The sequence below is a fragment of the Epinephelus lanceolatus genome, chromosome 10 (genome assembly GCF_041903045.1).
Source record: "Epinephelus lanceolatus isolate andai-2023 chromosome 10, ASM4190304v1, whole genome shotgun sequence".
Classification (NCBI taxonomy): Eukaryota; Metazoa; Chordata; class Actinopteri; order Perciformes; family Serranidae; genus Epinephelus; species Epinephelus lanceolatus.
Window position 1 is genome coordinate 2129823 of NC_135743.1, and position 17338 is coordinate 2147160.

Below are 17338 nucleotides of genomic sequence, written 5' to 3' on the forward strand. Positions count from 1 at the left end.
GAATCATCTGCCTCCATCTAACCCCATACTCTGCATCCTCTTCTCTCACACCAACTGACAACTGTCCTCTTTCACTACATCCATAAATCTCCTCTTTGTTGCCTCAACTACACAGGCTGAATAACTTGTGTCTGGTGACTCTCCAGGTGGGCAGGATACAGTCTGATGGCTCCTCTGGCAACGAGGGACGCGCTCAGCTAACCAGAAAGCCCTACTGGTATCCTGTACGGGACCGTCCCATAATGAAATCTCTTACTGAATCAATACGGGACACAGTTTGTCCCGTTTTTCTGCTCACCCTCCTCTACCTCATAAACTGTGTTTTCACAACATGAGAAATAGTAAACCAAGACTTTCACGAGACAAAGCCGAGAAATATTAAATCAGAATTTGCGGTGGAGAATATGACAGGTGTGCCACTCGGAATCACCGTTGCCATGGTTACAGAGACTCTGACGGTCATAACCACTGATAGCACGCTCACTGACACACTGACTTGACTGCTGCTTGATAAAGTTATCATAAGGTCTCTTATGGCCCGGGTGTTAAACTACAGAGCGCATGGATTCAGAGAGCCTCATGTGCACTTGATCCTGTTTTACATGTCTCAGTCATTGTGGAGCTCGTGAGACACAAAGTGATGCAGACACACCCTTCAGTTTTTAATACTTTTATCAATTATTATGTTTTATTGACTTACACAGCCTTCTGGCTCAGGTTGTACACATTTTAGGGACATGAAGTGTTCGAACGTACTCCAGGAAATGACATCACAATAAGCAACAATACCAAAGTTGGCACTGGAGGACCATTTCCACTGAAGAGTTCAAAGTGTTCACATCACCATAAGGATAATCACAGAATAAAAGGTTTAAATGTTTTTAACATAATAAAAAGCACACAGTGATCATGACATTATGTTCAGATGAGGAGCATTAAAATGAATAAAAGGTGTCTGTGTGAGTTATAGAGACACAGAGACAGAGACACAGAGACAGAGACAGATGGGTTTGTTGTGCGAGTCTTAGTCAGGCCAGCAGCTCAGGTGTGCAGCTTCTTCTCACACACCCAGTAGTGCTGTTCTTGACATATCCCACGGAACCAGGTCCTCAAGCGCCGCGAGCCTTGGTCAACATACGCACAAGCCCGAGCCTGACACCTCCAATCAATGTTCTGATAATTCCAGTTTCTACAAAACAAACAGAGTTTTGGTGATTTGGTGAAGGTGGACCGGTGCAGGACAGCTGAGGGCGGACTGTGTTTGTCTGAATATGTGTCTGTGTGTTAGCTCTGTGATGAACTGGTGACCTGTCCAGGGTGTATCCTGATTTCACTCCCTGCAATCATTCACACCCCAACGGGTTCTGTTCTGCTTACCGCACATCATTTTGAACCACTCACAGCACGTTGACCAAAAGTAATTTTTCTGGAACCCAAAAAGTTGGTTCTAAGCTAAAACTAAAAAACAGCAGGTTCTTCTTGACCTGAAATGTGACGACATCAGTAGGTGTGTCATATTGTACACATTGGACAGAGAGGATGGAGAAGCCAAGAAAAAAATTAAAGCGTGTGCAGCGGCCTCATTAAAGAGTTTTTCCTGAAGCCAGTGTATTTTTTTAAAATGTATTTTTAATTTCCTAAAATGTTTTTTAATGCTTTGCAAATGGAGTGCCACATCTTTATGCTGTGCTAAAAGTGCCTGCAGCATGACCAGCTGGGTGTTATAGTCACTAAATAACCACTGATGATGCAGTCCTTATCAGGGCTGAATCATATCGTTAGGATAAATGTCAGAGAACATATAGAAAACGACATGTAAACGTGTTGTCTTACCTTACCGGTGTGCTGCCATGTTTGTTTACCATTTAGCTCTGCTTTCCAAAGCGCGGCCGAAATCTCGCGAGAACAAGCAGCAACAGCTGGAAGGCAGAACCGGACAGTAGCCTGAAAAGTTCATTCATTTATTTTATGAAAGATTTATAGAATAATGGCTGACTTTTTGCCAGACTTCGACTTTGTGGAGGAGGAATTTGATTTTGCAGAGTTTGATGGCCGCCCTTATTTATTTGAGCCAGAATACATTGACGAAGAGCTTCGTGAAATTGAAGAACGGAGGAGGAGAGAGAGAGAGGCGCAACAGGTAGAGGATGAGAGAGGAGGAATGGCTGCTGCAAGGCTGCGTAGCTCTGGAGATTGGTGGTGTACCTGTGAATGCTGTGCCCCAGTGCCCACAGAAGAGGAATGCCTCTGTTGCAAGGAATGGGACCAGTTGCAGCCTTATTTTCAAGGTCTGGATGTGACCGAGGACGAGACACCTCCACCTGGAGTAGTATCCAGCTGGGCTTTATCTAGAGCTCACCAGATATATTTCGGCCGCGCTTTGGAAAGCAGAGCTAGATGGTAAACAAACATGGCAGCACACCGGTAAGGTAAGACAACACGTTTACATGTCGTTTTCTATATGTTCTCTGATATTTATCCTAACGATATGAGGCGGTCTTTGTGGAAAAAAAGCTTGTTTAGTGGACTAACTTTGCACTTGAAGGTTGCCCGTTCACTTACGTTTTAACAGGTCTGACGCTACTATGCGCCCCGGCTGTATCTAGGCTAACGGCTAACATGCTAACTATTATTTTTATGTCACTAGTCACTTGAAACAAATTTAGGACGATAGGAGACAGGTTGAAATAAACCGAAATTTCCCTTTAACACCAGGTATAAACAGGCTCATGTTTACGTAACATCTGTGGGTGTGTGACAGACAAATTCACTGTATGTAGTTTCCATATTTTGTCATTATATCAATTTTATCTATGGAATTGTTCCCTATGGAGAAAAGTGCTCTAAAGTTATGAATGGTCCAGAGTGCGCTCTGGCACTCAGAGTGTGTATTCACAAACACACCTGACTGTAGAACAATAAAGTTCATGTAACATTGTGTTGCTTTCACTTCACAGGAGAGGACAGAGACACAGGGGGCGGGGCACCAAGGCCATGGGGGCCAATGGGCAATGCGTGTAACTGCTGTTTTAATATAAGTTCAGTCGCAAAATTTCACTGTGTAATTTGGACATACTTGACAACATAATATGATGACATCAGTGTGATGAAACTTTACACAGCTGTTAATCAGGATCATCATTATGTTCTTAAACATTCAAAAAGCCTTACACAAAAGACAGTGCGCCTCCATCCACCCATGTCCACGTCCATGAGTTGGTGCATGGATCTTTGTAACCACTCAAACCCATCCACACTTTGGCAGCTTGTCCAAAACTACGCACAGTCCTCTGTTGGGAAGGAAGTTAAGTTAAAACACTTAATTCATTATGCTTACTCAGGTCAACCCAACACGGACTCACTCTTAAGTCATCAAAATCCGGCGCTTGGTCAATGACTTCCAGCGTGAGACGCAGACAAAGAAAGCTGTCCTTTCACGTCGGCATCATACGTGGCTGGTTGCCCTTATTGTTTAATGGCACCCGACAATGTCAGGGGAAACACAGCAGGACAACAATGAAAGTTAAGGTGGCAGAAGTCGGGGTAGGGCCGGTGGGAGGGGTGATGGATGGGTCCAACAACCACTGACTTTCATCTGGGAGGTCAGTGTTAGCTTAATGTAACACTGTAAAGCCAAACCCTGTTCTTTCTTCCTAAATGTAACCACGTTTGTTGTTTAAGGAAAGAAAATGTCAATTGGCGATGTTGTACCGACGTAGTGCTTTTATTTTGAAAGAGACTGTATCAAACTGTACATTTCCTGTGAAAACAGAAGTGTATTTTGAAAACAGACAATGCATGTAACAGGCTGAAGTTGACACGGCGTCCCAGAACGTCAACAACTAATGCTCAAAGGGATGTAATTTGTCAACATGGAAAGTCCATGACCAAACGTGGACATGTGACGAGGTCGCAGTGAGAACGTGTTGGTCAACCACGAGCCAACTGGCTGCAGAGTAATACACCATATCAGGTTTATACAAATACCTCCTCTGCTTCATCATTGAAGATCACCAGATGAGATCCTTGGCTTGCACAGTTTTGATTGGCGTACTCCCAGGTGTTTCTCACAGAGGAATGCTGATAACATGTGGACATGTATGTTCTCCATCCCCGGGGACATCTTGGGGTATTTCGCTCTGCTCAGGGACAAGCACAGGACACTTTATTTACTGTTTATAGAAATAATCTGGGTCAGATGCTGGTTTTCATTTTTATGCCGATGACACTGTTATATACTTATGCACTTTAACTCTTGTGCAGGCCACTGAACACTTGAAAAAATGCTTTTAATGTTGTAAAAAAAATCCCTACTCTGATTGAAAGTCCTTCTTAATGCAGATAAACCAACTTTATGTTGTTTTCCAACACAAGGAACAGACCTGCCTCGGTCCACAGCTTTGAATCCACCCACTCCACTGAGTCCGAGCTGACTGATCCGTCTGCATCGTGACATTAAACACTGGTTTTTCAATTAAAATAAAAAACAACCAATGAGCATCGTGGTGGGAATCAATTAGCCAGTCAGTGCCACAGGCAGGATTAACACCATTGTCGAGTATTGTCAAGTGGTGCACCGGAACCAACGGGGAGTAATAACAACAATGGCGAGCACAAGACAGTCGCTGCTATTGAGGCTGTTCTAAATTGAAATGTCTTAAGAAAAACCACGCTGACCAATTCTAATAGTTCATTTTAAAGCCGACACTGTCTGATACCAATGACATAACGATACAATCATGCCACCACACTACGTCACATATTCACGTAATGTATAAAAGCAGAAGGATTGGCCAGTACAGGTCATGGAAAATGAGAACTGTGCAAGTTTTCCATTTGCCTTACTTGACATTACACATCATTTGATCATTCAATCAATCAATCAATTTTATTTATGAAGCCCAATATCACAAATCACAATTTGCCTCACAGGGCTTTACAGCATACGACATCCCTCTGTCCTTATGACCCTCACAGCTGATCAGGAAAAACTCCCCAAAAAAAACCCTTTAATGCGACTGTTCCGTGAGCACTCGTCTAGTATTTAATTTAATTTAATTAATTTTAATTTCATATACTTTATTAATCCCTCAGAGGAGAAATTCAATTTTTTCACTTTTTTGTCATTAACACACAGGTCCGAAAGACACACACATGCACAAACAGGACCTATACACAGGGGCGAAAATCCCATTTCATATTTGGGGGGGACAATAAACAGTAAAATTTTAGAGAATAATTCCAGGGGGGGACAGGGAAAAAAAGTTGTAGCCTGTCTTTTATACAGCATCTTTTACCGCAATTTGACACTTTAATGTTCTCTCTGTCTCCCCGTGCACAGTAGTGTGAATATTTATGCTATTAAGTAAACGGAGAAAACATGTCTCTCATTGTTTAATAGCAGCAAAACAATAAGGCTTCATTCATCAAAGACAGAAACTCGATCTCTCTCCTTCTCTCCCTCTTTTTGCTCTGGCTCAGGTTTGTGGAATGGATCCGTCGTCTCTTGATGGCTGCAGGAGCAAACCTTTTTTGTTTGTTTGTTTTCGTTTTTTTACCAGCAGTGAGATCATAACTTTAAAAATGTTTGAAAGAAAAGTAACCAAAGAAAATGTGTAATACTGAATATTTCCTTTGTTTACAAGGTATTTTGAATTTTGAAACCTGTTTTATTGACCTGTTCGTAATAAATTACTTTTTTTGGACTTTAAACATTTATCTCAGCATTGCAAGTTATTGATAATGACAGAGTCAAGACTCAAGCCAGCAGCAGCCACATGTAGAAAAGTGGATATACAGTGAATATCTATACTTATGAGAAATGGCTTAACAACTAAACATTTCCTGCAATTAAACTGGTAAACTGGTTTATAAACAGTGTGCTGTGAGATCTGCCGCTGTGCACCTCACAACCGTGTGTAATAATCGTGCGTAATGGCCGCTCCTCGTCCGTTAAACTGCACGTCTGTCATGTGTGTCTCACTGACAGGTGGAGAGCCTACAGATATTAACTACGAGCTGCTCCACCACTGACTGCTCTTGTCCTGTCCTCTCCCTCTTCTTTCTCTCCTGTCCTCTCTATCACTAAACTCTGAGCTTAATCATTAGCTTTTAGCTTAGCAGCACTCGTAATTGAGTAGGCTTTTGAACAATGCAGGAGAAATGTTGCAGACAGTTTATATTATCAGCCTGGGCCTGGGGCTTGTTGTAACAGTAAATGGGATGTGTTGTAACTTGTGTAAGTTAAACTGTGTCTGTGTGAGTGAACATCTTACCCTGTGATGCGCGATGTGGACAGTGGTTCCAGCCACACGCTGCTACTGCTGCCAAGCAGCCCCACCCGTTGGAAAGAGTGTGGGATATACCACTACTAGGAATGGGAGGGGGGAACTAAATCTTTTAAGATTGAAATAGCACATTATTGCGCTTACATTGTGCTTTCAATAAATACTACTGCATTGTTCAAAAATTATTAATTGTGTCTCAAATTATTCTAGGGGGGTACAGCTTTACTGCAGAGGGGGTCATGTCCCCCCTGCCCCCCCGGGATTTCCGCCCCTGCCTATACATGCTCAAATTGGAGACATTTATTCTCCGAACTGCTTGAGGAGCTGATGAAGATTATTGACCTTCAAACAGATTATGTATTCTCTATGTATCTTTCACCCAGGTATGTGTGGGTAATGTATGCTATAATGAATCTGTTTAAGTTTTGTTTTACTTCCTGGTATTCTATCAGTGCAAAAACACAAATGTAACTCATACTATTCAGTCAAAGTTTTAAAAGGTTATTTGATTTATAATTCAGTTGAGTTCTGGTAGATTGATCTGCTGGTGGCGCTACAGGAAAGTCAGGGGGCCAATAAAGTCAGAAGGATTCAACTCCCGTGGACCATGAATGTCTGACAAAATGTCTCATATTAAGATACTTCAGTCTGAACTGACTGATCGACATCCTTTAAAATATTGGAATTAATTAAAGTCAACTCACCCCGCACACGATCCTCTATCTTTTTCTGTAGTTCAGTGACCTTCTCATTTAACAGTTCTCGTTCTACAGTCAGGAGGCTATTATCGGCCTGTAGCTTTTCATTCTCCTTTGTCAGTTTGTCTTTAACCTGACGCAGTTGGTCTCTCTCTTCAACCAGTTGTTTTTTCTCTCGGACCAGTTGGTCTTTCTCTCGAACCAGTTGGTCTCTCTCTTCAACCAGCTGTTTTTTCTCTTGAACCAGTTGGTCTCTCTCTTCAACCAGCTGTTTTTTCTCTCGTACCACTTGGTCTCTCTCTCGAACCAGTTGGTCTCTCTCTTCAACCAGCTGTTTTTTCTCTCGAACCAGTTGGTCTCTCTCTCGGGCCAGTTGGTCTTGGACGTCGCTGTCACCGGCTGACATCATGGTGATGTTGCCAGTTGAGATGTTGTCGGACTTTTCAGAACACCCACCTAGAAAGGCAAACACACGTGAAGTTTATAAATAAATAAATAAAATAAATAAATAATCTGTCAGGAGCCGCAAAACATATTTGAGCCTTATATTTTTGTAACATAGCCTAATAAGTTTAATTCAGCCTATCAACATTACAAATAGAACTAAATGAGCATTTACTGATGTTTTACCACAAGGTGGCGACTCTGCAGGACGCTGCTCATGACTATTTGGTTTTTTAAAGGTCCAGGTAGGATTTACAGGAACATATTGACATATATACAATAATATAACAAGTTTTCTTTTGTGTACAATCACCTGAAAATAGCAGTCGTGTTTTTGTACCTTAGATGAGCTGTTTATATCTGCATGTTTCTACAGTAGCCCACAAAGGACAAACTAAACACCGGCTCTATATAGGAACATTCACATTTTTGCATCAGCCACCGTAGTTAGCTGCCCCTCCCCAACAAGAGCGTCGGAGAAACATTGATTTGTATCATGGAACTGCATCATTCAGTGTTATTATGACACAGTCTGTTTGTTTCTGAGAGGAAGAGACCTCGGTGATGATTCAGCTCCTGAACAATGAACACTGAAGGAAATTCTTACAGGGAGAAGTTTTAGCTGGTTGCGGTCTGCAATCGTCGCCACTAGACGCCACTAAACTCCTGTGATTACTCACACTGGACCTTTAAATTAACAGTGTTGGAGGTGAAAGCAAACACATCTGTCCACACCTTATTTCATTTTCTGTTTTCCTCCGACACATCCTTTTTTGGATGTTGAATACATAGTTAGCATTGCTAGCGAGACTCAAGACTGACCACTGCTACTGACACATGACACACATTTTAGTTGACAAACTGTTAAATATATATAAATAAATAAATAAAAACTATTTGGAGCAGGTTGCACCAGCTGGTCTTTACTAAGCCTGGTCCTTACTGCTAAGTCAGTCTTTGCTAACACAAGTCCTCAGAATGGGCTTTAGGGCAGTTGCACCAACCAAACTTAGGCCTAGTCTTCTGAACTACATCCAGTCTTAGTGATGCACGTTCATGTTAACGTCCAGCGACTCGGGCTGTTGCCTAGCAGCGCATGTGTCACTAGGATACATACATTCTCATTTATCATTTGCAGCAAAGTCGTGATGGAGGATCAGAGAAAAAAGGAAATTTCCCAGACATCAGATATGAAGATTAACGCAGCTGTACAGGAGAGGTGTGTCTGTGTTTGACCGACAGCACCTGGCAGGTGGAGCTCCACAAGGAACGTGACAGAGTAAAGACCACAGCAGCGTCTGAACGGACCAAAGTCACATCCACAGGTGAGTTTAGATGCTGCTGCAGCTGACCAGCTCTGGTAACCAACATTACCAGTGCACTTTCACCCGTAAATGTCTCTTTGGTCGCTCGCTCAACAGGCCGAGGTGAAGGACAAGACGTGTGTTTATTTTTGTAAGTTACCCAGATAAAAAGGAGACTTTAGAAAAAAGCTAATGTGGGTTGTTGTTCAAAGTTTATGTTTCTTGTTCATCAGGCTGCTGATTTATAGAAATGGTCGAGACTTTGACTTTACGCCTGCGCCTGAAAAGGCGTAAGATTTACTTCTAGTCTTAGCGAGAAGAATGTGGGTGAATGAGGTCGGTCTTAGAAACACTACACAAGATTAAACGATGGATTATCACGTACAACACTCATTGTCGTTCACGATCTGAGCTGACACTGTGCGACGCTGTGTTGGGCTATAATCAGGCTGATATCATGTAGTCTGAACCCGGCATAAGAGAAGTCAGGTTTCAGGGCAAGTTAAACAGTGCGTATCCTGCTTCATGTAAAACACAGCTACAGAGGCTTCTCCATCCTGACGAGGAACAGATTTCTGAAACTGAATACTTCTTGTGTTGTTCATCTTTAAATTGTGCAAACCATTGCCAGTCAGCAGCTGTATCAGATGCCTGTCTGAACATGTTGTTGTTGCTAAGGCATGACCAGAACAGCTGATTTGTAAATGGTTTGTAAGGCAGAGGACAACTGAACCTGCCCCCGTCTGGTGTGGTGACGCCAGCATTACTACACAGGAGTGGAGATGAATGTGAAAAACATCTCCGGCTGGGAAACATCTGGAGTTATTAAATGATATATATGAAATATTCTGAAATGGTTTCACTGGTCCGGCCCACTTGAAGTCAGACTGAGCTGTCTGTGGCCCCTGAACTGAGGTGAGTCTGACACTCACTCACGGGGTTAAAAGTTACAGCTGACACATTTCTGGGAGAATTTATTTAAAATGATGTTTGTAGTAACTTCTTGGTGAAATATATTAACACTCTCCTGCTTTTCAAATGGGTTTAATCAGCTGGACAGACGACTTCCCTGTCGTATATCTGTCCTGCTCCTCGGCTGGTGTTTCTAAGGTGTGATGGTGAAGCCGGGGGCCCATCAATACTCACCTGCTTGTAGTCGGAGCGAAACATTGAGAGCGGTCTGGATGATGCACAGCAGGCCAAAGCTGACTCCCACCAACCACAAGACTTTTGACCCTCCTGCAGGAAGATAAACACACACACACACACACACACACACACACACACCATAATTTCATTATTACTTTGAGGAAGTGGTTTTTGTCCCGCATCATTAGATTCAGTTAATTCCTTTTAATAAACTTCAGCTTTATGAAGCACCTTCAGTTTTCTACCTCAAACACAAATACTAACAATCACATCATATTTTAGCACGTCCTCCACAACTCTGTGATTTATGTCTGAGAATAATAACCAATAATGATGTTCAGCAGAAGAACAAAGAGGAAGTGGCTATAAATACAGATTTCTATGAAAATGACCAAAACTATCACTGACGTCACAGTTATTAGGAATAAACTAACAAACCTTACGTGTGATTATTTTTATACAGAGCATGTAAAGTCCCAAAAGCAAAACTTTTCATGAGCTGAGTGGGTGATGAGGTCGTTGCAGCTTCCAAATAAGTTCAACAGTATCTGCCCACAGACGCCATAACAGGAAATATGATGAACTCACTGTCTGTGGTTTAACTGTACTCACTGTTTGATGATCAGGATGCTGTGGTTGGTTTAAGAGTCAACTGATTTGCAGGATGACGCTATCAACTAATTGTCTTGACTGTTGCATTTACAAAATGAAAAAACAAAAATCTCCAAATAAACACGCCCTCACAAATCAAAGTTAAATGAACAGGGTTTTAAAGGACTTCATCAAACAATAAAAACCAAGATCAACCAAACACACGGCGGGTAAAGACTGTAACCCTGTGGTGTCTTCACGCTCCTCACTCACTTCAGCACACCTGCCTTCAGTTAAAGGTTCCTGAGATGCCAGGTGGTCAGGTGACGCATTAAAGAGACTCAAAAGAAACTAGGACCTGCTAGAAATGGCTCTGACAAAGGAAATGACTTGTTTGCACAGAAAGATAAAAAATGTCACCTTTCTGGACTTTATGGGTTCCGTACTTTTATTTTGCTGCATCTCATCTTTAAATTTTTACAGTGAACATTTGAAAGGAGCCACTGTTACTATAAATATAAAAGTACTGTTACCACACTGTGAAAATATTCCAGCTAAATGTACTTGAAGGGTCCAACAAACCCTGGACACCCAGGCCGTCCCGGAGCATCAACAAGGATAACTAGAGCGTAATATTTGTAATATTTTGGTCATATGTGACGAGTTGGGATGAGAACGTGTCGGTACAGATGTGGTGTATTTTAACTCCTTTATACACTGGTTGGTAGTTTAATCTGCAGCGATGCATCATGGTCCATGAGATCATCATATGTTTGTGGCGTGGCTTTCCTGTGAGAACCATGTATCTCTAAACTGTCAGAAAAACAGCTTGTTTGTGACGACGACTGTTCAGCTGATCCAGGAGGGTTTTTTATAATGGTATTTTAGCTAGTGTCCTTTTTTATGTGGTTGTTTGTTGGGGTTGCAGCCTAACATTGGAGGACAGGAACAGGATCTGTTATTGGTATGAGCCCTGCTCCTCTGGAGGTCATAACAGAGCAGAGGACTTGGAGGAAGCTCAGAGCTATCTTGTCTCAGGATGATCAGCCCCGCATAGCACTTTTGTTAGAAGTGGCAGAAGTAAGCGGCTTCTTTTGCCCAGATGCTCGACAGAAAGATTGAGGAAGTCCTTTGTTCCTGCAGCAACCAGGCTTTTTAATTTGGATTGCTGATGTCATGTATTACTGCTATACTCGTTCTTGTACACTGCACTTTAAATTGCATTTGTACTCTTTTTATTCTTTTTAATCTTTATTTTTTATTTATTTATTTTTCTGGTCATTTTGCTATTGTTGTATTGGACCACTGCACACCTAGGTGATGTTATTGTATGTGTATATTTTGTCTATGTCTTATTGTTGTACTGTATGTTGGCCATGGTGGCAATCCAGTTTCCCCTTGGGGATTATTAAAGTTAATCCAAATCCAAAAAGAGTTCATTTAGATTAAGAAGGAGGAGAACTTTCTCAACACATGAAGGAACAACTCATCATTCAGTTGATCACAAACACTCAACATGAACACATCTGGAGATACATGCTTTTCACTGGACAGGAAGGGCCATAAAGACTGTCATCTGTGAAGTAACTAACAGTCAGATGATGTAGAGCAGTAAAATATACAGTATTTACCTCTGAGATGGAGGAGAAGGAAGAAGCTGCATAAACATACTCAAGTAAAGGACGAGTACGTGTATCCGTTACAGTCGATGTACTGATTCAATTCCACCACTGAGAATGAGTAGTAACGCCCACACTGACATGTGACCTGATTTTTAAGCAAGGGAATCTCCACGCATCGTGGTACTTGATCATATCAGCATGTCATTGTTATCAGCTGATATTGTCTTTAAAATGAAATATCAGAATCGACCAACATGCCAATTTCTGTCAATATGACAAACCAATATAAATATTTTTTTTTAGGAAAAGTGAGCTGATTGGTTGCTCTGTAAAATCAGACGTAGATCAAAGCTTTGTGTTGGGTGCTCATGGAGAGCAGGAGCTCTGGTTGTTCTGTAAAATCAGATGTAGATGTATCAGATGTAAAAACAAGTTTTTAAATCTGTTTTACACATTTCATAAACCACCACAAAGTAAATCACCCCGAGAAAACAAAATATTTAGAGCTTTTCAAATTTTAAGAGAAACGTTCCTTATAAATGCAGATAAATCCAACAATGACCTAACAGACACAATGCAAACACACATACATGGTGTTCAACAGGGTGTTACAGCAGTACGCCGACACTAATGAAAATACAAATAGATAAACAAGGTAAAAGCAAACAGGTATATTCAGTCAAAGGATGTGGGGAAGAAAGTTGCATAACTTTCCATAATATTGGGATACCTATACATATATACACCTCACATATGTTTTGGATGCGTTTGTGAATAAGCCGAACGTCTCAAAGGAAGCTCGCAAACCAAAAAAATTAAATCAATTCAAATAAAGATGAAATGCTGAACTTTGGCAAAAATCTCAAGCAGCCTGTCTAAAGTAAAACTGTATAAGGTCAGAGGTCACACCAAAGAACAGGGCTGTAAAAAGAACGGAGGAGGTCGGAGGTAAATAAAATATCTAATCAGATATTCTGACCTGAGAGATGATTTCCTCTCTGCTGCTGTCTCTGTCCACTTCCATCAGCTGGTGAGTTGATATAATGTTCGATCTCCATTCTTCTGACCGTCTCGAGCCAAATGTGAGAGAGAGAGGACTGATCTGCCCTACAAATTATCTCCACAACTGTAGGTGTAAATTAATCATTTCCCCTCCCTCGCCATGATGCAATGCAACAACAACTGTGTCACCAACCACAGATCACAAAAATAAGTGTACAACTTCCTGTCACCAGAAGATATTACACACTAACAGTTTCCTCAAAAAGAAGAATACCAGTGAACCCTTCATTCAAATATTTATAAATGCATATAAATCAAATACTAAAAGAGGGGCCGTCTCTCGACTCTGTAAATCTCTCCACAGTCTAAAAGTTTCTTCAACAAAATATATAAGGGTGAGATGGGAGAAGCAAGGAGGCCTGATGTTGCTCGTTAACGCAAATATCTGATCAGCCAATCACAGCCTACCTGGGTATTGTTGCTGACCGTGTCCGTCCCTTTATGGCCGAGGCGCTCTGAATCAGAAATAAATAGAGCATCAGGTGTTGCACAGGTCAAATAAATATTGGATTGCACTGATTATTCCATATGTTTGATTTATCAACCTGATGGCTCTCAGGTAAAAACTGTTTTTGAGTATTTGTGTGTGACGTTAAGCTCCTGTATCTCTGAGCAGAGGGCAGGAGAGAGACCAGCTTGTGACCCTGGTGGGAACAGTCTTAATTTTCATGGCTCTTCAGAGGCACAGGGAGCTGCAGATATCCTCCAGAGGAGGCAGAGGGCAGCCGATGATTCTTTCTCCTTCAGTCTGTTCTTCTGAAGCAGCCTCAGGAGGTGCACTCACTGCCTTCTTCACTGCTGCAGAGGTGTTTACTGACCAGCAGAGGTCCCCAGAGATTTGCACTACAAAGAACTTGAAGGTGGAGACCGTCTCTACCCTGTCCCTGCTGATGAGGAGGGGGCAGGTTCTGCTCAGTGTTGAGAGACATGTTTGTTTTCACAGCACCACAGACAGCTGCTGGATCTCTTCTCTGTACGTCGACTCATCTCCACCGTGTGTGAGACCGACCGCAGTGATGTCATCAGCAAACTTAATGATGGTGTTGGAGTCAGAACAGAGAGCCAACAGCTGCTGAGACTGTGTCCTGCCGCCATCTTTTTTGTTCACCTAAGCAGAGCTCAGTGGGCAGAGCAGGTGTCTCATGTAGGCAGTGTCTTACTGCAGCTGTCGTGGGTTTGATTCCAGCCTGCATGTCATCCCCTCTTTCTGCCCCTTCACACTTAACACTGTCCTGCTGATTAAAGGCAAAAGCCCAAAAAATAATCTTAAAAAAAAAACAACAGCAGCAGACAACTCTGGGTTGATCTCCATCGCTGGGAAACTTGGGGCGTTTTTTTATCTCCAAGGTAACGGATACAAAAGCAAGAAGGTCAGAGTTCATGGCGTAACGTTATGAGACACCAGCATGTCTGATTGTGTATGGGTGCCGTTTGTAAAGTGGCTCACGCTGAAAATAACATCAACATTTTGCCACATTTAGCTTCAAACAATGTTTAAAAAAGTATTGTGAATTTTTTAACGTCACCTTTTACCACATTTACAGCAATATTTGTTAACTTAGAAATATATTAAATAGTTAAATCTAAATATTAAATGTGGCACCTAAATGTTAAATCTAAATATTAAATCTAAATCTAAATGTTAAATCTAAATATTAAATCTAAATATTAAATCTAAATATTAAATATAAATCTAAATGTTAAATCTAAATGCTAAATCTAAATCTAAATGTTAAATGTTAAATCTAAATGTTCTGGGTGAAACTAAATATTTAACTAATATGCAAATTCACACTGCCGGTCACTGGAAGTACCAAAATAAAAGCTCGAGATGGTCAGACTGTGTTTATAGAATCAAATAACGAATTAAAACCAACTTATCGGGGGAAATGAACACTTGAACATACATTAGCGTGATAATAACTACCTAAAATAACAAGAAACATGTTTGGAGAAATTTTATTTGACGTGTACTTTGAGTTGTTAGTGTCCCTTCGGAGGGACTAACAACCTAAGCTAAGCTAACAACCGTTAGCTTTTAGCACCGCTAGCGGTGTCTGTAATGACTCATTAACTCTAAACGGTCTGTGAAAAAAATATTTTTTTCCAGTGGATGTCTTAGTTACAACATGATTGAGCTAACTGGAGTAGTTTCATGTCGTATCCGACAACGGGAGGCTTTTAACAGATGACGTCCTGATGTTAGCTTTGCTGCTGCTGTTAGCTGTCCCTGTCAGCTGCAGCCACTGATGCTTTCTAGACATCGTAATTTCCCAAAACTGAATAAATACCACACATAGCAACACAAAACTGCTTTGCTAGCTCAATCATGTTGTAACTATGATATCCGCTGGAAAAAAATATTTTTCTGTAAATGTGGTAAAAGGTGACGTTAAAAAATTCACAATACTTTTTTAAACATTGTTTGACACTAAATGTGACAAAATGTTGATGTTATTTTCAGCGTGAGACACTTTACAAACGGCACCCCATAATTGTGTGCAGACTGAATGCAACAGCACGTATGTTTTACAGACAGCTGCAGTACTTACTTGAAGTAAAAACAAAAAGGATGTGATTCAGAACGCACCCACGGTCACCTCTGGTTCCAGAAAACCAAGATGGCGTCGGCCATAATGCCAAACTCGAGTCCACAAACCAGTGGGTGACATCACGGTGGCTACGTCCGTTATTTTATACAGTCAGTGGTTCTTTCTTTGTCAGAGAGGTGTGACGAAAAATGTGTTTTTGTTTTCTGATTTCTGACACGCTGTTAGTGCTCGAACATTTTAGAGTCAGACACATTTCTGAAACCCTGCATTAATCTGCACCAGCTTTTACTTTGAAGGTCAAGTCACAAGTCAGGACTAGGGCTGGGCGATATAACCACTATGTACGATATATCGCTATATTTTCAAGTACGATATGAATTTAGACAACACTGATTATATCGATATGAGGTCAAGTTGCATTACATAACCATACCAGTGTTCATCTCTCCTCTCTCACAGCTCCGCCCCCTCACTCACTCACTCACTCACTCGCTCACTCACTCACAGTTTCTCCATCAACACTCAGACACAGAGCTGCTCCTCTGTTTAATCTGTCTGTTCATTAGTCTACAGTGTGACGTCGGTCTGTACGCTGCACGTGCTGCGCTACGTCAGTCTGTGAGATGAATGAAATGACCGCGGATCATAGTGCATAGTGGTAGTTCTAGTCTAATGTGTGACTTAAAAACATGCAGCGACAACACAGATGTTTCATATACAGACGTATATAAGGAGGACAAAGTGTCTCTGTCTCCGTCCGTCCCTCGGCCTCTCTGCTGATGCTCTGTGCAGAATTAAGATTCAAATGTTTAAATCAGCACTAAATTCATTTGAAAGGCCGACAGATGGAAACTTCGTGTGTAACTGTGTGCCCACAAAGATTTTTAACCGTTTCAAACCTACCTGACACTTTAACAGTCCTGTTATAGTTCAGCATCCTGAGCTGCAAACCTTTAAACCTCTGTAGCTCCAGTGCTGCGTGCACAAAGTTACCGTACATTATTTTTAATTTCCATGTTGTGCAGCTGTTTATTTTCAAACAGGGAATAAAATCCTCGTCTTTGCATTTTATTTTGATCACAGTCTGTTTTTATAAAAGTGTGTGTGACATCTCAAATGTGGCTCTGACCTGCAGCTGAACACGGAGCTCATTTCATAGAGAATACTGAGATAAATATCGTGTATTGCCGCTCAGCCTGAAAATACCCAGATATGAATTCATGTCCATCTCATCAGCCCTGAGTCAGTAGTTCTTTTTGTGTTAAGTAAGTGTGACAAAAAAATGTGTTTTTGTTTTTCTAATTTCTGACAGGGACAGAAAAGTCCTGATGGTTGAAGCATCACACTGTGAGCACTCGAGGGTTTTAGAGTCAGACACATTTCTTCAATCAGAGAATAAAAAGCATCTGCAGTTATCTGCACCAGCTTTTACTCTGAAGGTTAAGTCACAAGTCAGGATCAACAAAGTCAGTGACGTTAAGTCTGAAGTCAGACCCGAGTCGATACATGTCAGTGTATGTATATATATATATGTACACACTGTTGGTTTAAACATGAAGGACTTTATAGTTGAATAATAAAAATGACATCTCAGCGAGGCCTCAGAGGCTCAACTCTTCATCTGTGTTT

General features: G+C 41.3%; 1 protein-coding gene across 1 annotated transcript; it reads right to left on the reverse strand.

Annotated features, from left to right (window-relative positions):
- Positions 1-655: 655 nt before the first annotated feature.
- On the reverse strand, positions 656-13146 carry LOC117266439 (regenerating islet-derived protein 3-gamma-like). Its single transcript, XM_078171185.1, has 6 exons — positions 13075-13146; positions 9880-9972; positions 6992-7441; positions 3988-4139; positions 3172-3290; positions 656-1189 (listed from the first exon to the last, which is right to left on the reverse strand). Exons 3-6 carry the CDS (start codon positions 7392-7394, stop codon positions 1042-1044), a joined length of 822 nt encoding a protein of 273 aa, XP_078027311.1. The 5' UTR covers positions 7395-7441; positions 9880-9972; positions 13075-13146; the 3' UTR covers positions 656-1041.
- Between the last annotated feature and the right edge of the window lie 4192 nt (positions 13147-17338).